Source organism: Salminus brasiliensis, chromosome 15 (genome assembly GCF_030463535.1).
Source record: "Salminus brasiliensis chromosome 15, fSalBra1.hap2, whole genome shotgun sequence".
NCBI lineage: Eukaryota > Metazoa > Chordata > Actinopteri > Characiformes > Bryconidae > Salminus > Salminus brasiliensis.
Genome location: NC_132892.1, coordinates 3,908,886 through 3,930,887, shown reverse-complemented (window position 1 = coordinate 3,930,887; position 22,002 = coordinate 3,908,886). Strand labels below are relative to the sequence as shown.

The following is a 22,002-nucleotide window of genomic DNA, read 5'->3' as shown; positions in this document are numbered from 1 at the left end:
CATCAGTGCTCGAGGGTTTCTGTCAAACTGACAGAAGGTTAACTGTGGTACGCAGAAAAGTTTAATGATGATTATGGAAGTAATGTGAGCAGTGCCCCTTGATCAGCGTGTCCATGCTAACCCTGTCCAGCTGTTCTGGAGGGCTGCTAGGACTAACAGCATATTAGGCAGGAGTTACATATTTTTCATTCTTCTTTTAATATCTTAACACATAAATCAACAGGTCCGACAAGTTAAACACACAAGCCGCGGAGAGTCCTCTCTATGTGCTCCTCAAGATGCAATTATCTTATGTTGCCAACAAATTGCCTCACCGGAGCGCACTTAATAATGCTAAAGTGGCTCCTGTACAGGCATTGACAGAGCTTGTGTTTGGCATACATGATCAGGGTCGTCTTGGACTATAGTAGACTGTATATCGTGCGAAATAATTACACATTAATTATTATTATTATGAAAAATCTCACCATATAGTACAAGAACAACCTAAACTGGAACTGAACACTGTGAGCATCCAGGACAAACCGGGAACCAAGCTTCCAGTATCTAGCTCACAGATTCCTTTTTCCTTTTTACTGGATTTATGTTCACCTGCATCTGTTCTGATGGGATCTGAAGCTCCTACAGTAAAAACTCTTACATTGCCAGAGAAAGCCATCATATAAAATGTTCACATTTCAGCATTTCCTGCTGTATAACGCCCATATCAGCTCAGTAAGGGGTTGCTAGTGACCTCAGTAACAACATTAACAGCTAACAGTTAGCCATTAGCCAAGCGTGTGCTTTCACCTGCCCTTCCTCCACACCCCGCACCGCTTTCATAGCTCCCTCTATCGGACAGCAGGCTCACGCAACGACGTGGACCGTAGCCCAATCTCTTGCGCAACTTTTCTCACAGTCTGAGTAGGGGGTTGTGGCTGGTTTCTCAGTGTTAGCCGGGTCTAGTCATGGTAGACATTAGTTGGAGGCAGGGGAAACACTAAAATGAGCAGAGCAGTGAGCCATGACCAGTTTTGGGAAATGCTTTTCTAGCTAAAGGCGAATGTGAGAGTGTGATATGCACAGAGCACACATTATGGGTGGGCTCACTGTTTTTAAGGCAGGCCCCCTGTCTGCGTCACTTCAGGCAGACCTTATTTTCACTCAAAGTCATACACTATCAAAAGAACACACACCTACATTTTTCAGTAATATCCTCAGCACTGTAAATATTTATATATATATATATACTGATGAGACAGTGTGTCAGACATCTCCCAAGACATGACATATGCCCACAATTACAGAATGACTCACTACTCATACTGTATTTACACACATCAGTATATATGACTATATATAAACACGGTCAGCAATGACTCATCTCTCTCACACAGACACACACACACTCCTACCTGAGAGGTCTCAGCGTTCTGAGGAGACGCAGCACTCGTAAAATCCCCAGGATGCGGTTGCCTCCAGATGAGGCCAGCGACACCAGGATGTCCACTATAGACACGAACACCAGCAGGCCATCGAGCACGTTCCAGCTGCTCTGCAGGTATGAGCCCGGACCCACGTACAGCCCCATAGCCACGACCTGCCACAGCAACACACGCCGCATCACCACCACCACCATCCTCACTTTGACTGACTGCCTTTACGACCCTGTTGCTACAGTTTATTTACCTTAACTGTCATTTCGGCCACAAAGATCACAGTGAAGATGTAGTTGGAGACGCTGAGGAAGACGCGCTCCTGTAATTGGGAGACATAAATGATAATGAGTGTTTGATGTCTGACGTGCGATTCTGTAGTTTACAGTTGGGAAACGCTGGGCTGCTAACGCCGCTAGCACCAATTTTCTCTCTGTGAATACACACCCAGATCTTCATGGGTTTGGCTCAGACAACTCAATGTGGCTAAAAACACTGTTTGCCTTTCTTGAGTCTATAAACACTAAGACACACTTCGCCACAGAGCTGAACGGTGGTGGTCATTTTAAGTAACCGGAGCCACAGCTTCAGCATCTATGTTTGTGTATCATCCAGCACAGTGCAGTCCAGTTTGAAACTGAAATAGTATTATAAAACAGCATAAAGTGACTCAGATGATAATAAAGTTCTAATTTTAGCCTAAATGAGTTTCTTCGTTTAGTTTAAATTGCTTCCATAGTCTTTTGATATAATTCCAAAAGTAAATACGATATTGGTCTATATTCAGCAAAATTTAAGATTGATGGCAGGCTAGGTCCAGTGTTTGTTAGTAACATTAGCCTAGCATCTCTCTCTAACCCTTAAACTTTAACCTAAAACCAATATTTCATTTTTTTTATTTTCTCCTTAAACTATATCTTTAAAGTCATTGTAGAAACGACTGTTTTTTGGTTTGTTAATAGAAAGATTTATCACTGCTGTCGTTGCATTTATTTTACAGTTTGTAGATTTTTATTTAGTTTACAAACTTCCAGACTGTTCAAATGTTTAAAATGTATGATGAACAGAGTTGAAAAAATGTCTAAAATACGTGAGAAAAATATAATAACTTATTATTATAATAATAATAGTAAAAACAAAAAGTTAATAAATAAACAGTAACTTTGTAAGTTATTTTTCTTTACCACACGATGTTGGTAGCAATTTCCCAAAACCCCATTCATAACTATCACTGAGAAATCCAGCTTAGTTTGTTGATCATGATTTTAAAACTTCCTGTTCTTCCCAAATTTTCTACAGATTGAGTGAAACATCTATCTATTATTGCTTATATTATTAACATCTACACTGCGTGAAGTACTGCTGAATAGAAAATAACAGTGATTTCAAACATTTCAATGCTAGTGCACCTTTTCGAACCAGCGCACATTCATAATAATTCATTTGTTGTATAATTTGATATATATACCTATATTTGGTATATGCGGTGATAGGAGGTATAGTACACAAAGGCTCGGATTCTTCTACCAGTTTATTTCTACAGTGCCCTTTCCACACCAGCTCCAGTCCTCTCCCCACACACTAAAAAGACATCCAGCTGGTGAAAAACTCATCCAACTGGTGATTATGCAAAAAATTTTTTTTATAAAAATAAATAAATAAATAACCCCCCCCCCTCCTCATCCAGCTGGTGATTAGTTGGAGCTGGAGTGGCTGATTTCGGCTAGAACTGTACAGTGGGTTCAGATCGCTGACATACAGCTTACAGAGTAGAGGCATGACACAGACAAAGGGAACTCGTGAGCAGTGGGGGAAAAATAAAGGAGACGAGTGTCTAGTGCATTCTGCTGGACTCTAAGGCTGGTTTTTTAATTCGGTTGTGCAAATTTATTATAAAAATCAAAAAATACATAATAATGCACTGCCCATCATTTGTATTGCTGGCTGCACAATGGTGCACAGTGCTTGGTCCCCGGTGATTGTAACTTGAAAACGGATTCCCCTTGGAGAAAATGTCGGTGATTTTAACACGGACATTCTGGTGCATAGGTCAAAAAATACAGGGGGAAATTGCTCTGCACATTCATGCCCAAAACTCTCCCTTTGAGATCCAACACATATAACACCTGTCCAATGGCTCCATAATCCAGTACAGTGCTTGGACCCCGATGATTGCCACTCGCAGGGGAATTTAAAGCTAGATGCTCCTTAAGGTTACAACAGTCTATAGAAAACAGTGTATTCTCATTCTCGTTCATTTAAGACCTGTAAAAAGACATGTACATGGTCTTGCTGACCCTAAATGCGGTCAATCAGCCAAGACATGTTTGATATCTGACGTGTGCTTGTTTTTTTAGTTTAGTCTTGGGGCCTCTTTACACCTGGCATTAACACATGCTTTGTATCCGGATGGTATCTGGATCTCCTTTGACCCTATTTCTGTTTACACTGGTCATTAAAATGCGTCCCCGGTCTGACCAGAGGAGATCCGATTTCCAAAAAATCTCCTTTTGAGACCCAACACATATAACATATAACTGTCCAACGGCTCCATAATCCAATAACGTGCTTGGACCCCGATGATTGCCACTCGCGGGGGGATTTAAAGCTAGGTGCTCATAAAGGTTACAACAGTCTATAGAAATCAGTGTATTCTCATTCATTTAAGACCAAAAAGACATGAGCTGATTTTCTGGGCTGCTAATGATGCTCGTTTACACAAATTGACCCTTTTTCCTCAACCACTGTTAGAAAACCGAAGAGGGAAATCCGGATTTGAGCTTTCCATTCTCTTTTTCAGTAACGTTACCTTCTAATTGTTCTAATGCTGCTATTAAAGTAGCCACTATATCTCCGGGTTGACAGAGTAACGGTGCTATAGCGGCTGATTTCTTCCATGTGAGTTTGCATGCAAGTGTTACAGTCTATAAAAAAAAAAAAGAATTGGTAGGTGTAGTAGTCTTAGTGGAGCAGGAGGTCATGAGGGCTGCAGTTTAGGACAGTGTTATAATGACTACTGGATGCTGTAGTTTTAGCTGTAGTTAAATCTCACCATGCTGTAGGGCTGGATGTCAGGTCTCTCTAGTGCAATGGTGATGCAGTTGAGGAAGATGAAGATCAGGACAATGTGATCAAACATCTTATGAGTGATGACCTTCTGACAACGCACACGGAACCTAGGCAGAGAAAGAGAGATGGGGAAACGGAGAGCTGCGTCAGTGCGGATCTGTGTGTGTGTGTGTGAGTGTTTTAGCTGTGTGTGCGAATCTAAGTGCTTGTGGACCTGCTTGCTGTTGACCTGCTGTAAAGTATCAGTGCGCAAAAGCACTCAAATGCACTCACTCGTTTTGAGGAGAGAACAGATACAGAGACCATTCCTCGTGATCTCTGCACCACTGGGGTTTATATGGCTCCAATACCCTCTTCAAGATGAGACACCAACTCTGCAACACACACACACACACACACACAATGAAATACATACATATGTAGTCTTTATATTTCACAGTCACAAGGTCAAGCAAATGACAGGTTTCTAGGACCTCCGTCCTGATAAACATGGGCTTGCTGACCTCAAATGCGGTCAATCAGCCAAGACATGATTGATATCTGACGTGTGCTTGGGCCTCATTAACACGTGTTTTGTATCCGGATGGTATCTGGATCTACTTTGACCCTATTTCTGTTTACACTGGTCATTAAAATGCGTCCCCGGTCTGACCAGAGGAGATCCCATTTTACTTACAGCCTTTTACTTTCTGCTAATAGCGGTGTCTCATCCAAACCGCCCTGCTCTGGGAGACTGGGAGCAGTGTAGAGGGGTGGTGGAGGTTCTTCTCTACAACACGGTGGAACGATAGATGGTTCTGGAATTCCAGTCGATACCCGATCCATTAAAAATGCCTGGATCAGCCCCTGATCCCGAGTCACTGTGTCGGATCGGGACATCCCTAATATATACACACTATTTCATTCACACATTTCACTGCTTTAGTGAAGCTAAGACTCTGGGAAACCCATTTCACCAGGACAGGACAATCCGTCCATGTGAGTAAAGGGCTGTTTTCACAGGAAATATGAAGAATTTCTAAAATCCGATTTCCATTTTTCAGTTTTAGGGTCTGAGTAGGGTTTCACTCAGTGCTCTAGGTCGTTACAGAGAGAGGGGCTGAGGGAGGTATTATCTGATATGCAAGTGCCTGACAGGAGAAAATGCCCTCATGGACTCCAGATGGTTCAATGTGGACAAGATCTGTCCCTGACCACCTCCAAAAGTGGTGTGAGTGATCCAATCTTGATCCGCTCAACGAATAAAACCCCCTAGTGTTAAACATAGCCGAGTAATCGCAAGCTTGGCTGGCTCATCATGGTGCCCTCTCTACTCTGACAGCCAACGGCAGCAGCGTGTGTTAATATCCAAAAGGTGTAAACAAACACTGAATGAAAGTGTGTAGACCGACTGTAGATGGAGACCTGTGTAAAACAGGTCTCTAATGAATATCCTGAAATATATCCTGAAATATCCTGAAATATTTGTACAGGAAGTCAGAGAGAAACAGAGAGACGTTAAACGGAAATGCAGGCTTGAAAAGGGAAAGGGAGAGTGGGGACTGCAGGGACTGTGAGTGAGCTGCACACAGAGGCAGAGACAGAGCCTGACCCAATTTACGAAATGTACAGCTTTTTCCTTGTATAATCTCCACTGTTCAGCAAACGTAAGGCTAAGATCTTGCTGCATAACCTGGGTTTTGACATATAATGCATAGATCTGACTTCTGAAGTCTCTCCTTTTTTGCAGTGTTTCACTTTATGACATAATGTGAATCTGGCAGCCGATCTGGCTCCAGTACCCTTAGAGGAAAATCTTTTCACACTGACCTCCACAGAAAGCTAAGAAGGTTTCGCCTTCTACTGCAGAGCCTGCTGAGTCACTTTGGAAAGAGCGCATAAGTTCGAAGGATATTCTAAGATTAGGAACCTATTCGTAGACATTTCACTAGATTTAAGTGATTTGATCTCTTTGCTAGATTTTTTTTTCTGCATCTGTCTGTATCTTCAACAACATCATTAGATTCCACACTAAATCACCAGGTTTTCCGAGCACCAGCAACTCGCCTACTAGGCCAAGGCTGTTAAATATACGATCTCTTGCATCTAAAGCAGTCATTATCAATAAAGCCATCACTGATTACGGCCGTAAAGCACTACGCCTCTGTCAAGCATGGGCTCAACCTAATGAATACATAGCTTTAAATGAATGCACTCCCCCAGGGCTTTAGCTAATACAGTAACCCACGCGGGACTGGCTGTGGCGGCGGTGTTGCTGCTGCAGTAAGCGCAAGATCTTTTGAAATGCTTAGCTTAAAAAAGAGGCAGGCCCGTCCACTGCGTCAGGAAGGCAGTAAACCCTAATGCTGGTTACAGTGTATCGTCCTCCTGGTCCTTCTACAGACTTTCTAGGAGGATTTGCTGAATTTTTTAAGGCATAGATGTCTCTACAGATGACTTTAACCGTTCGAGATTTAAGAAGACTCACAACCTGCGTGAAAGTGCTTTGCAGTCTATTTTGGATGATTTGAGGCTCACTCAGAATGTTACCAGCCCTTAAACTTAGTGCTGATTCTCCCTGGGTATTAAAGAAAGGCTACATCGTGAGCATGACTGTAAAAGGGTTCCCCAGTACCCCAGTATAAGCTTCTGTTGGATGGAAAGATACAGGAAGAGATACAGGGAGAGACTGAGCGAGGCCCTCACCTCTTCTATTTCCTCATCGTCGTCCGTCTGTGTGTGTGAAGGCTGTCGCTGAGGTGTGTAAGGAGTGGACGGATAGGACCCTTCCACTCTGCCGTTGCACTCCATGTAGGGGCGTGACATTGGCATGGGGACCTGCAGCAGCTCTGGCATGTCGAACGATTCCAACCGCGAGACTCCGCCCAGGCTGCCCGTCCTGCTGGACTTCCCTTCCTCCGACTGGTCATCGTCCAAGCTGTCCCGCCCCTCTCCCGAAAGCAGCGACTCGCGCTCCCCCGACTGACCGCGCCTTTTCAGACTGGGGGCGTGGCCTAGGCTGTTCCAGCTGGAACGCCGACTTCCCCACAGACTGGACTGCACACACACAAACACACACACACACACACACACACACACGCACACTATTTAAGCTATACACAGTTAATAAGACAGATACAGTATATACTGTTTAAATACACATAAACATTATGAATACTCTTCCGAAGTGTTTTAGAGACCTCGTTTTACTGTTAAAATGAAGCGTCAACATTACATTACAGGCATTTAGCAGATGCTCTTATCCAGAGCGACATCCAGGGTTACGTCAATGTAGTGTTCAGAGTCTCGCCCAAGGACTCTTAGGGGTGTAGAGCAGCACAGTCACTTAGACTGGGAATCGAACCCCAGTCTCCCACATGGTGTGGTAGCTCACTGGCAGGTAGTGGTGTTATCTGTTGCGCCACACCAAACATCAACTATCATCGACTACGCTGGCTAATCGCTGCACTTGAAGAGAGGGGAAAAGGAGCTTGCTAGTTTAGGACTTTGAGGTAGCCCGAGAGGTTCCGGACATGAATCACGGGGCATTTAGGCCAGCTTCGGCTCTTCGTCCACGTTCTCGAGGAGGCCATCCGGCCATCTACGCATTAAGCGAGGCGCTTTCGCTCGCTCCCAAGATAGATCCACGACTCTCACTCCAGCTAGGCGACCCACTTCCATGCAACAGTTCAAGTCAAGTGGGTTTTTATTGTTATTTCAACTTTATACTATATATATACTATATACTATGTTAGTGCAAAATGGTTGGTGAATGAGAGAGAGAGTGTGTGTGTGTGAGTGTGTGTGTGAGTGTGCATGGAACAGAAAAACCATCAGTTCAGTCTCTGGAGTTGAGAAGTCTGATGGCTTGTGGGAAGAAGCTGTTGCAGAGTCTGGTCGTGTTGGACCGGATGCTGCTGCGGTACCTTCTTCCTGATGGCAGGAGGGAGAACAGTCTGTGTGAAGGGTGGGTGGGATCATCCACAATGCTGGTTGCTTTGCGGATGCAGCGGGTGGTGTAAATGTCCATGATGGAGAGGAGAGAGACTCCGATGATCCTCTCAGCTGTCCTCCAGGTTGGGTCGGCCTAGCCGCTCTAGCCAAGTAGCTGGTTCCCTAGCTAAACCCCCGGTCTCAGGTCTGGTTTGCCATGTTCTGGTTTAGTTGATCACTGTGTTCACGTTTATGCCCTTTAGCTGCTGCATCTTTTGCCTTGTTTTGCCCCCTTGTTTTTTCTTGCGTTTTGGTTAATAACCTACTTGCATTGGATCCATCCATGACATTGAAAGCAAAGATTTTTTGGTTAAAATACCATCAACTTCAAAAAAAGATGGCAGTATTCCTCCTGTAATGTTCCGGCTCTGTAATTTCACCTGCTGCCTCCCACGTTAACAAAGAAGGCAGAATCCACAGCACACCGGCTGTGAAAACATGTCCTTTTTTCTGGTGCTGGTATCTCCTGTCCTGCAGCTCACTGACGAGTTCTATTAGACACACTGTCTGTAAAGCAGAACTGTGCCATTTGGCTCCGACTGAACCCAGCTGGAAGTCTAGGGGAGTGCAACTGTGCGCACGCCAAGAGGTACTAAAATGTACAGAGAGGTCAGTCTCTATTTTTGAGAGCTGTGTACAGATTGGGTTGGGTGTCGTATAGCTGTGTGATAAACAGAGTGGTCGGCCTTCTGCTGTAAGCGAACTGAGACCTGCGGAGGCTAAAGGGCAGATGGGTAGAGAGCTGCATGACGGAGGAAGCTTGTCTGGCCTTCGTTCTCCCTGACTGGTGGTGCTTTTATTTTTTTTGAGTGGGGCGTGTAGGGAGGGGGAAAGCATCTAGGATTGAACACTTTACCACTCTTCAGCATGCTCATCTCATCTGGCTGCACAGTGCAGCGTGCCTTTCCTTTAAAATCATCACGGCAATAGTGGTCTTTACGAAAGTGATTACCTGGAGGTGTACGACATGCCTCGAAGCATGTTTCACTGTGCACTGGGAGCATCCTGACTGATGCTAAAATGCTATTTGGGCTTTTTGGGATAAGACAAGCACTAAGGTTTTATGCAGCTTCATTGAGAATGGGTGTCTCCAGGGTTTAATTAATGAAAAAACTGAGTGCCCAGCTGATGGACGTCGCCTTTATTGCTGTGGTACCTGCAGCACTTTGAACACAGTCTGTCTCTTGCTTGTTTTCTGAGAAAACCAACGACTAGGTTATTGCTTCAATAAAACGAATAATAACATTTCTACTCTACTCATAAGTGCGTTTTCAAAAGCAGGTGTGTGCTGGTGCTGAACCCCGAGTGCGCGAGTTTCATGCATTGCGTGACTTTGTCCTCACCAGTGATCTCTGGTCGTGGTGCTCATTAGAGGCGTTGCTGCTGCGCCGTGACTGGCAGTCAATGTGGGAGACCTCAGTCCTGGGCGTGGCGGTGGCGTGGGTGTGGGTGATGTGCGGAGGCATCGCTGCTCTGGGCTCCAAGTGTCCGTTGGAGATCGGCATCAGTGTCTGCATTTTCACCTCGGACCCTGCGACCGAACAGGACACACAACGACTGCATACACATTCATATAAAACCTGCTTACACAGGAAAAAACAAACCCTCACACACACACACACACACACATATGCACGCATGTGTACACACCAGAGTGTAACAGCTCTCTTAGTTTGTCCTCTTCATCAAAGTCAGAAAGAACATCATCTTCACTCTCTGACCTGCTAGCATCTCCCTAAGGAGGGGAGGGGGGAGAGACAGAGCGAGAGAGAGAGAGAGAGAGAAATAAATAAATAAAATCTGGGCAGTTAATGACTTTTATATAAAAACAATTACGGGGAAATAAAGGCCTCTAAAATAACGTTCCAAGCAGCCTGTCCCTGGTCCACTTACAGCAAGTCTGTTGAGCTCAGTATGGATGATTTTGTCCTCACATTTTCAGATTTCAGATATGAAAACTTATGAGCAGTGAAAAAAGGCATACATTCAGAATCCCTGAGGGCATCGTTCCTGGGAGGTAATTAGATGCACTGTGACGCTAAACTATAATATTGTGACAATAAAACTGTTCATTTAATTTAATAACTATGTAAATTCATGTCCAAATAAATGAGATCTACCACAAGTAAGGTCAGTCTGAAACACGGCTTTTAGAACTGCTCTATAATCGCGCAGAGTCCCAAATGACTGCCTCTCCTATAGAGGTGGGTGTGGCGCAACAGATAACCCCTCTGTCTGCCACTGAGCTACCACATCATGTGGGATACTGGGGTTCGATTCCCGGTCCGGGGGACTATGCCGCGCTACACCAATAAGAGTCATTGGGCAAGAGTCATTGGGCAAGCGTTGGATGAGAGCATCAGCTAAATGTAAATGTAGGGGTCTTCCTAGGCCACATCCATTCCAGATTAACAGAATATTATCGAGTGGTCTTTGGCTTTCCTGGCACATTCTGGTAACATTATCTAAACTCTGACTGAACCATAACACTTAAGTACTAAAGGATCTATGGTCTGATCGCGAGTCAGAAACCCGAGTCGTGTCATTTTGTCATCAGTGGACCGAGCAGCCGAGCGATTCTCTCCGGGTGGGTAGATGGCGCCCTCTCCACTCATCAAGCGATGTTGGCCTGGCAACAGATGTGACGTGGCTAGAGACCTGGCACTTTCCTCTGAGCGTGTCGGCTGCTCGGCGATGCTGCATCGGTGGCAGTTTAGACCATAGTACTCTACTCTTCACCCAAGTGCTCTCGGAAGAGGAGGGTCTTCAGTCTGGGTTTGAGGACAGTGAGCGTTGGACTCTGCTGTTCGGACACCCAGGGGAAGACGCTCGTCTTCTGTGGATCTTAAAGGATGGCAGGTCGAGTCGAGCTGTACTTAAAGCTGGAAGGGTTCTTGGTGGAGATCGGCTTTTGACAATGGTGATTGGTCATGATCAAGCTCGTACCCTGCTACGAACAGGTGGGTTAATTGGCAGAACCGAACAAAGAAGGTGACTCATGAATTCTTGAGTCTTTCAAATGAAAAATCCACTACATGTTCGTTCAAAATGGCTAATTCCACATGGCAGTCGGTCCGCACGTGTCTATGAAGCACCTTGCGTGTCTGAAGGTTTATTTGTTTTCATTTTGGAAGTAATCCCCCCCAGCACTGCGGCTGTAACGACGTACTAGCTTGGAATCATGGAATGACAAACTTTGCTTCAAGAATGGCTGGTCCTGCCCTGTTTCCTACAAAAGGAGAGGAACAATCATTTGAGTGGAATCTGAATCCTTGCCATTTCTTTGTGTGTGTGTGTGTGTGTGTGTGCAGGCAGCTGCATTGTGTGCGAGAGTGTGTGAGAGTGTACGCATGTACGCATCTGTGATGCCTTTCAACAAAGGTGCCGGAACGATGAAAGACAGCGCGGAAAAAAACCCCAAAAAATGCAAAAAACAACAAAGGGGTTTCGGGTGAAAGCGTTCAGATATCAAACACGTACACGCAGCAGCTGTGCTCAGCCGCAGTGGTGCAATCACACACACTCACACACACAGTGATGGCACTGATTCAAATACCTCTGATTCTGATCTACATGAAAATTAAGCCCACAAACCACCGTGGAGACGATGCGTCTCTTTGATGCGTCACCTGCTGATCTTTTAGGGCGTGTTGCTGCTAAGCGTGGACCCTCCGTTCACCCTCCGCCCTCACCTGTTTTAAAGCAGCAGATCCGGATTACACTTTCCCCCTCTTCACCCAAATCTAGCCCATCAGCTGAGAGATGTGAAGCTTTTTGTTTGTTTGTTTGTTTGTTCTGTTATCACCTGTCTCACCTTTTTCATTCTCTGTCCTGAGGAAGCCAGAATGCTGCCACACCTCCGATTTGAAATAGGATGGGGCATCCTCATGTTCAACGCCTTGCAGTGCAATCGACATATTTCTATTGCATTCAACTAACGTCATGTACTGGCGTCAAACAAGCGAGGTAGACAGCGCCAGCGCCCTCTGCTGTTTCAAAAGGATGTCGATTCATTTCACATCTCAGTCTCAATCGATTTCAGTCGTGGCATATTTGCATTGATTATTATAGCGCGGTTTACAACTGGTGTCGCCACAAAGCAGCTTTACGACATCGGTAATTAGCTCAAAGACAAGAAATCTACAACATAAGAAGAAATGAAGACCCCCAGCAACAAACACTTCCAGCCACCAGACGAAGGGGCGCCTAGTTAACACTTCAGGGTTGAACATGTACACCACGTTTGCAGAACCCCCCACCCTGTGCATTTTGGTGGTTTATTGCTCACACCTTTGACTCAGGACGGGCTCGATATTTAACTGATCAGCTTGATCAGGGGTTAGCCTGATCTGTCAGGAGAAGGTTAACCGCAGAGATGTGCCGGGCAGAGGGGTCCTCCAGGAGCTGGGTCGGCGCACCACTGTATTGGATTACAGTGTTTACAAATCGATGCTCAGAGGCGGCTGTTTCTACATGTATTGTTTTGTTTTGTGTGTTGTCATGATTTAGCTGCCAGAGGACTAAATACACCCGCAACATCCCATTACATCAGGGATTTAGCTTCAGGTGATCCTGCTACACTGCTATGGATTTGAATTTGGATTCAACAGAGTGACAGAGTGGGCTTAAAAGGGTCTTGTGGGAAAAAAAAAACGGTGCTGAAATACACTGAAGAAATGAAAGAAAGCCCTAACGAAAGTTCTACCGTTCTTCAGCCAATCACCTGTCTCCGCCTGTGTTAAAAAGTCCTCTAATTACACGCCTTTTTTCTCCTTCCTTGCTCCCCACCGCCACCAGTTGGATGCCCGGGAGGCTCAGCCCCCTGCCTCTACATTTACATTTACGTCATTTAGCTGACGCTCTTATCCAGACAGGGTTACTGGTATTACAGAGGAGGGCCAATGCAGTGTTAGGAGTCTTGCCCAAGGACTCTTATTGGTGTAGCGCAGCATAGTCACCCAGACCGGGAATCGAACCCCAGTCTCCCACATGGTGTTATAGCTTACTGGCAGGTAGTGGTGTTATCTGTTGCTCCACACCAACCACCCACCTCTAAGTTCGACAGGATCTGCGAGAGTCCTGATGGTGCAAGACCTGGGCTGATGACGGGGCCTAACGCCAAAGACGATCAACAGCTCTAACTTGTTAACAATCGTTCCATCTCATTAATTGTCAAGAATAAATCCAGGAGTCTTTTGGTAGAAATACATATATACATATTATATATTTATTTTATTGATTAGTAGTTACTGATATATCATTTTTTCCCTCTCCTGTAAAGTTGTCATTTTGCAGATGCAATGTTCTTGCATGACAGCGACTGACGAGATGTTACATCTTGTTATACTGACCATACATTTTGCTCTGCGCTCTGCTGCTGACGGACCTCCTTTTTGTTAAAAAGCTGATTGTTTGGATTCATTCAGTGTCTTCTGTCCTGTATATATTCTTTCCAGTAACAATGTGGAAATGAAGCACTGGTCCCGTCTATTTCTAAACCTGTACTACACTACTTATAGCTAGATTTACACAACATACGCTTTATATACTTCTGTAACATATTCCCTCTCTTCTTTCTTTTTTAGGGAAACACTTTCTAGGACATTTCCAGGGCGATTTCCTCGACTTCCACACATCACCTCAATCTCAATATCAATGGGCTTTACACACATGGTTACTAGACTGTACTCGTCAACATTATTATTATATGCAAATCTCCATAAAATCCCTCTGTAAATCCCTCGGTGTGTTTCAGTGGTTTTAGAGCTGCTTATTTTGGTAGAGGGTTAAATGATAACTGTCTAAGAAAGTCAAGCAAGGAGCTACAAAGTCACAAACACAACGCGAACTTGTTAGGTAAGATTTAACACATAGTAGTGTGTATTACTCAGAAGCTACAGGGACTTCTGTACAAACTGCTTGGGTTATTCTATGATAATAGAAGTTTGTAATAACGCATTCGGGCCCGCCGACGGGACATGGGCTGTTTAAGGGGGTAAATTATTCTCCAGAATGTCTACATTTATTGTGATAAACATGCAATAATAGTCCAAATTTGTACATTTGTCACCAAACTGGGAGCATCCAATGTTGACTTGGTGAAAAAGTGCAAATAGAGCGTGTGCTTCAGGCTCCTTCAGTAGACTGGCTCATCCAGGTTTGCTTGCTTTCCCTCTTATTTGAACTTAGCATGTCTCTAAACTCGCAGCTACAGTGGGCTTGGCCCTGTTTTCGGGTGAGCTCCCACTTGTTCCAGTGCCTGGATTCCAGCTGTTTCTGTGAATTGCAGCAAATTCATTAGCTTCTCTTCTCTGTAGCTTTCAGCAGTAGGTAAAAGGAGAGCTCTGAATTCACTGCTGAATCTGTTTGTCCAGTCCGTCTCCTGCCATCTGTGGCGTCATGTGAACCTACGGTGCTTGTGTACTGTAAGCCATTTAACTCTGAAACAGGAAAAATACTGACTCCTGCTGTTGAAGGAGATGCAATAACAAAAAGCTTGCCACCAAACTGGGAGCATCCAGTGTAGACTCGGTGAAGTGATGCGAATAGAGCGCTTGCTTAGTAAGGGTTTTTACTCTGAACTTCCCATTTTAAAACCTTACACACATTTAGGAAAGCAAGGCACTAAAGTGAAAGGGTTGCGAAGCAGATGATGTAAATTACTGGGAGAACTGAACTTGGATTCACCTCGGAAAAGAAAGTAAAAAAAACACCAGATAGATGAAAGCAAAGTGACAGCTCTCCTCTCACTTACCTGATCTGTCAAAAGAAATAATGGAGCAAACAAACAGTAGGAGCATCCTCAGGACAATGAATCTGAGCCTGCACCCGAAACTGCCTCCGTTATCTTTCCTATCCCCTCTGGTATTGTTTTTTTTTCTCTTCTTCTTCTTCTTTTTTTTTACACACTTTCACTTCCACTAGACATGTTCACACATCTTATTGCTTAGGCCTTCTGGGATCAGGGCAGGTGAAGGTGATGCAAAGAAGCCTTGCTTCAGCACCTCTGGATCCGCTAGGATTACGCGTGGCTTAGCAAATGCGGTTTTAAAGAGGTTAAAGGAGGTCACCTGACCTGTTGTTCTGCCCTGCTGCCCTAAGAAAATGAGCTTAGCATCAACAAAAACACAAAAAAAAGGCTGTAAGTGACTGAGTGACCCCTTGTTAGCTGGACGATGAGAGAAGCCCAGCCTTTCATCTCTTACCTCGGCCTGGAAGCCCTCCACTAAAATGGCCACCAACAGGTTGAAGAGCACATAATTGCCGAAGGTCATCAGAGCCACGAAGTACAGGGCCGCCCATGGAGACGTGGAGGCCATGCCGTTATATAACACTGTGTTCCAGTCCTCCTGTGTCAATATCTGGAATAAGAGAGAGAGAGAGAGAGTGTGTGAGTATGTATGTGTGTGTGAGATGCAGCAAGGGAGAAGGGAGAGCCGTTAGAGAAACGGATTCCTCTCTAAGGCGAAGTCCTGAGATTGTGGTTTATGGATTCCAATAGATACAGAATGACCATCGTATGTTTCATTTAATGGAGCTCCTCGACTCCGTAGTCGATTTATAGTTCAAGGACACCCCATTATTTTTGAAGGGGGGCTAGTGCTGCTGGTTCGTTAAGAAGAAAAGCATGACATTTGAGGTCCAGATCTGGAGATACTGACCTCGATATTGAAGCTTTGTTCAGTCATATCACTGCGTTCTCCCGACTGTCTGCCCTTCCACCCTTTTATTGAATATGAATGGGGAATTGCCACTTACCATTTAAAGAGCCCCTTAAAAGTCTGGACTTTTCTTGAGCCAGAATGAAATCTAGACTGGACGCTCAACAAAAACAAAAACCTTAAGCTAAGGAAGGATTCCTTGACCCCTCCGATACATCTTTTTATTTAAAACTGCTGCCGATGCAGCAACGCCTGGCAGCCGGCACGCTCCCCAGCCAACAGCCCTATGTTTAAGAGTGATGTGGAGAGGGAGAGCCATCTAATCAAGCTAAAGAGCATAGCCAATTGTGCTGTCTTGGACTCTAGCTGTCTTAGGTCTCCTCTGGTTAAGCTGTATGCCTCTTCTTATTTGATCAGTCCTCTAAGAAGCTTGATTCCTATAAAGAGTATGCATTGATGCCACGCCCACTGTAGTCGGACTGAGCGGCAAAACATATGAAACACGGCTGCAGCGGTTATTAGGAAAGCAGCGATAATCTGCTGAAGTTAAAGGCAGCGAAACCAGTGGTCCACGGACAGCGATGTGTAGCCAAGAACGTCCAGCTAACTCAGGCTGAGGCTCAAATCACACCTGTTTAGGGGATAATGACTCATATCTGAGAGCACAGAGTCGATGGAATGGGCTTTCCACTGTTTTCAGGCCCCTTTAGTAGACTGGCTCATCCAGGTTTGCTTGCTGTCCCTCTTACTTAAACTTAGCATGTCGCTAAACTCGGGTGAGCTCCCACTTGTTCCAATGCCTGGATTCCAACTGTTTCTGTGAATTGCAGCAAATCCATTAGCTTCTGTTCTCTGTAGCTCTGAATTCCTGCTGAATCTGTTTGTCCAGTCCGTCGCACAGTAGCTCTTTCTCTCACGCTGAGCGCTAACGCTGCCACGCTTCCTGTGCTGTTTCAGTTGACGGGGGTGTGGCTATCATGTGCACCTACGGTGCTCGTCTACTGTAAGTCATTTACCTCTGAAACTGGAAAAATACTGACTTCTGCTGTTGAAGGAGATGCAATAATAAAAAGCTTTCAGAGGCTTCAATTTGCGAGCGAGTGGGCAGGGGCTGGTTTCTTGGGGTTGAGTTCACCTGATGCTCCGCCTGTGTTGCTTTGCTCTCACGCCTCTCACTGAAAATGAACGCGGACACTCACGATCGTCACTTGCCATTTAAAGCCCTTTTAAAGCCCTTTAAGGTTTGGACTTTTGAACCACAATCAAGTCTAGACTGGAATATTGCAGAGGACGCTCAGCAGAGTGGAGTCGGGCGGCTGTGTGTATTAACTGAGCTTTGATAAATCTTTGATAAACCTCCAGCATCAGTCTACTGCAGGGTTCATCAGCCTGATCCACAAAGGGCCAGCTGAAGCCCACCTGAATTAATCAGTCGCTCTCAGTATTCAAACCGTTGATGGTAATATGAGATCTGCTCCTGTTTGGTTGGAATTAAAACCTTTAGCCACGCCGGCCCGATTTATCAAATAACTAAATCTCTAGGAGGAGAAACCCCTTCTTCAAATCAAACATCCTATAAATTCCATTTTCGTGAGTTTTCCCAACCCACCACTACCCCGCCTCCTACCCTTTAACTCCCTTGAAGTCACATCTCTCAGTCCTACGTCCACCGGTCAGAGCGATGCCTGGCCTTATAGCTTAAAGCAGAAGCAGTCCAGACTCTGCCTCAAACTCGCTCTGGCTCTCGCTCTGAGTCAGTGCTGGTTGGCTGCAGTCTGCAGATGTTTTCGTCAGTCTGAGTCGACAGTTGGACAGTTTAGCTCCCGAGCATAATCTAGTGGTGTACACTGGTCAACAACTGGTCCCGTCAATAGCCAAAGAAAGCAGGCTTTTTAGGCAAACCTTATTCTGGCTCTAGTAGCTGCCGCTCTAGCATGTCCGATACTGCAGCACCATTTAAGGTGGAACGGAAATACGTACAAGAGGCCAACATCTGTCTCGTATGCAGGGTAGACTCCCTCTGCTGTGTGAGCAGACCACCCACAACCCTGACGGATCTCCTAGGTAATGTGAGGTAAGGTGTTTATTTGGGGGTGTGTTCGGTCCAGTAAACCGTGTAGTGGATGATCCCTAGCCAGTTAGTGTGCGCTTAAAGCTGTAGAGTCTGTCGCTGTCGCTCAGGGCTTGCTCGCCACAAGTTTGGACTACTCCACGGTCTCCCTGTAAACCTGCTTAGTGACAAAGCCAGCTGTAAAAAAATGCAATGTGAACTTCCAGTGACTACCACTGCTTTAGCTGTGCTAGCTGGGAGCGAATCGTCTCAGCACAGCAGATTGGGCGAAGGTATTCTGAGGTAAATTGGTTTTGCATTCATAAGCTGAGCTCCGACACTGCAGGAGACTCCGGTGGGTGTCCCACTTGCACCGCAGCTGCTGCAGGAGTTTTTTCATCACTTCCCAAGTAAACTTTAGTTAAAGGAGAAAAATGACATGGTTTTGCAGACACTCTGAAAGCACCACTGCGACTGGGTCTGTGTTCCTGCCTGGTGAGACTACATGTACGGTCATATTTACAGCGTCTGTCTGATGCTCTCATCCACAGCTCATGTTACACAGGTCGAGTCTCGCCACCATCGGCGTAGTGGGCTTGCCAGGGAATCAAACCTTAAGCAGCTAAGGCGAAGTTGTTTCCCACTAGAACATTACACCAACCAGCCTAACGGTGAAGGGTTGAGATAATGAATGGGAGGGTATGAACCAGGCACATCATGCCGAGGTGCTGGGGTGATTCTTGGAAGGTCGGATATCTAATACCTGCCAGGGGTCGGATTCCCATGACGAGCGTCTTAAGAAAGAAATTCTTTATGGATGTTGCTTTTTATATACTTATAAGTTAAAATTAATGATTATTCTTCTGATAAACTGATTAAAAAAAACCTTGCAAAGACACCAGGCTCCGAGTGAGCCCTTCAGCGGGATTGGTTCTGAGCCCAAGCACGTTTTCAGCAGGACTCAGGCACGGTCAGCACAGAGTGTGATCGTTACCCGAACATGATGTCAGTGACATCAGCTGCCTTCTTTATACTTAAAAGGCTTCACTCATTTTTGCAATAAACCTTTAGATAGAATTAAAGAGCACACAGTACAGAGCTGGTTGTGGAGTTAATCCATGAATAGCTTAACCAGAGATAATGAACAACATTATTATTATTAGAAGTAATTATTATTCAAATACAACCAAAGACCAGGTTTATACAATAGGATAAGCATGGATTCTGAAGAAAAAAGGCTGCATCTGTATCAAAATTGTGTTTTATTTAATTAAGGTTTAGCAGCATTTCTATTTTTTGAAGAAGAAGAAATGAATTCAATATTCAATCCGTTACCATTCAGAATTCATTATCAGAGATTTTCAGGTGACGCAGATCGTACAGAGTGAGCACAGGCCAACAGGGCCTACACTCTAGAAATGTCAAATGATCAGTATAAATAGTTGTCTTACCTAACAAGATGAAAAGCTGAGATTGTTCTTAAAGTACTGATAGTTTTTTTACATACAGCAGAATACAGTGGCTTTCCAATCTCACGCCACGTCCTTATATAAGTATTTTTTTTTACCTGTTAGCTTTTTTATCCACTGTGACAACTTCCGGATCCCTTTTGCTTCTGATTAGCCTAGTATTTAAGCCCGATCTTTAGTTTTAGACAGTTGCGAGGTATTGTATCCCTGGTTTGGCGATCTACTGAGCGATATTCCCTGTTTGTATTATTCGTGTACGAATTTGCTGAGACCTCTGCTTGTGTTTTGGTACACTGGATTTCGACCTGTTGCCTGTGCTGTTGCCTCTTTTTCATTTCAGCGCCTTGTGTGGAACGTTACACTAGCTCCTAGTGTTATTCCTGAATAATGTACAAATAAAAACGCCTCGTTGTTTGTGATACTAACCAACTACTAACTACAAAACGCAGAATTAAAGACCACCTTACGAACAGCTACATAAGCAAACCACGAAGAGTGGTTTTCTTTGAAATTGAAAAGAGAATTCGTAGAATTTCTTTAAAAACTGCATTAAGATTCTGTGTCACGTTTTTTTCTTAAGAGAGCTTCTGTGAATCCGGCCCAGGTTTTCCCTCACTTTCGTCTCTGAAACGACCTTGACAATGAAGACTTTGTCATCTTCTGGAATGATGCAGCACATTCAGACATTAACAAATGACACTGTACCCTTATAAGCATTACAAAAAACCCTTAGAGGCACGCTGCTGTATCTCAGCCATAAAACCAATAAAGCTAAAACCAACAGCCAGAGACAAACTGACAGGAATCTTCCAGTGCTTCTCAATTGTTCTGCCTAAGCAGACTTCACACCAGCATCTCAGAGCTTTCTCAGAACGATTTACACCCAATTCTTTGTCTCAACAAAAAACTCATCTCGCCACATTAGGACTGACACTGAGATGTTGTACAGCGGATGCTATAAAACAGCCACGTGGCTAAGAAACAAAACCAAACAGCTGACACCGGCAACACGAAAGCACACCCACGCACTCTGCTCCTGCTCCGAGTGCAGCACTGAAATATCACTGTTTATAGTCATATTCTCGAAAGTGAATCTCAGAGGAAGTGTGTCTGTTTCAATTCAACTTTATATCCTTACCCTTAAAACATCCTCCTGCCTCGGGCTCATCAAATATTCAGGTACGAAAAGCCCAAAAAGTACAGCGTGGACATTATTACACACAGCTGTGCGGAAAAATCTGAAAACCTTTGTCTTTTTGTTGTTAATAATGAATAGGGACGTCCCAAATAAAGGTTTTTTAACCCACAATCCAATCTGAATCTCTTAATGCTGGCTCGACCGGTACCAATCCGATCCGATCTGATCTTTGTGTTTTTATAAATAATCCAGACCCCCAATTTAAGTAAGATGTGCTAATCCACAACAGCAAACAGCAGAAAAATCACAGCAGTATTTTAGTAGCAGTTTCTGTAATCAGACTAAATTCTAATCTGATCTACCTCAAGTGTCCTACAGTCCAGTCTCCAGGCTCCTTCAAACTGCAGAGCTGTAGCTAATCACTTAGTGTGTGCATTAGCATTAGCCTCCTCCTCCTTTTTCCGCATTTCCGCCACAGTCTTATGAATATATTTTGGCAGCGTGGACCAAAGCAGCAGACGTTTTATGGAGGAGTGAAAAGTCTGAATCCTCCTCTTGTGACAAATGCATTAAAAATGCTTGGATCACCCCACCCAGCCCAATCCTGAGACGCTGGGTCGGATATCAGGACATCCCTAATACTTAAATCTCTGGAGATCTGATCTTCATGTGATCAATATTGAGAGATGAAGGTAATCTAACTAAACTCACACAAGAAGAAATGCCTTTAATCATCATTTATTAAATGGAATTAATAGAAATGTAACCCCCCATGTATTACCCCTTCGGATGTGTAGAATTAGAATCAGCTGCAGGTGATGAGAACATGGTTAGAGAGGATTCTGGAGGAGTCTGGAGTCTTATTTAAACCCGTCTGCTCGTTTCTTAAGGGGTTCTCCTTGCTCACCTCCCTGTCTGGTCTCTTTCTAATGGGAGATTCATTTGCTTTGACAGCAACTGTGGTGAGAGCTACCTGTAGGTCCTGTGATGACATTTTAGGACTGTTGGAGGCTTCCTTGCTCATCTTGTGCTTCTGCTCTGCTCTTGGGCTGATCTTGCTAGGATGGTCTGATCTGGCCATGTTGGTCAGCTGTTCCACCATAATTTAGTGGACAGTTAAACAGTGGCTGATCACAGAGAGCTCTTTGGATCTGGCCATGATGGTGATCTTCTTCACCCCTCACTTCAATCATCAGGAGCAGACCAGACTAAACGTCTGAGGTTTAAA

General features: G+C 44.7%; 1 protein-coding gene across 1 annotated transcript in view; it reads right to left on the bottom strand.

Annotated features, from left to right (window-relative positions):
* The window catches only part of cacna1hb (calcium channel, voltage-dependent, T type, alpha 1H subunit b), a 79,315-nt gene that overhangs the window by 19,716 nt on the left and 37,597 nt on the right, over positions 1-22,002 (bottom strand). The window contains exons 12-19 of the mRNA XM_072656640.1: positions 15,662-15,817; positions 10,107-10,191; positions 9,800-9,987; positions 7,170-7,520; positions 4,758-4,858; positions 4,468-4,591; positions 1,669-1,737; positions 1,395-1,579 (exon numbers count right to left, since the gene is read on the bottom strand). Coding sequence (XP_072512741.1) covers positions 1,395-1,579; positions 1,669-1,737; positions 4,468-4,591; positions 4,758-4,858; positions 7,170-7,520; positions 9,800-9,987; positions 10,107-10,191; positions 15,662-15,817 — 1,259 coding nt within the window. The remainder of the gene's footprint in view (positions 1-1,394; positions 1,580-1,668; positions 1,738-4,467; positions 4,592-4,757; positions 4,859-7,169; positions 7,521-9,799; positions 9,988-10,106; positions 10,192-15,661; positions 15,818-22,002) is intronic.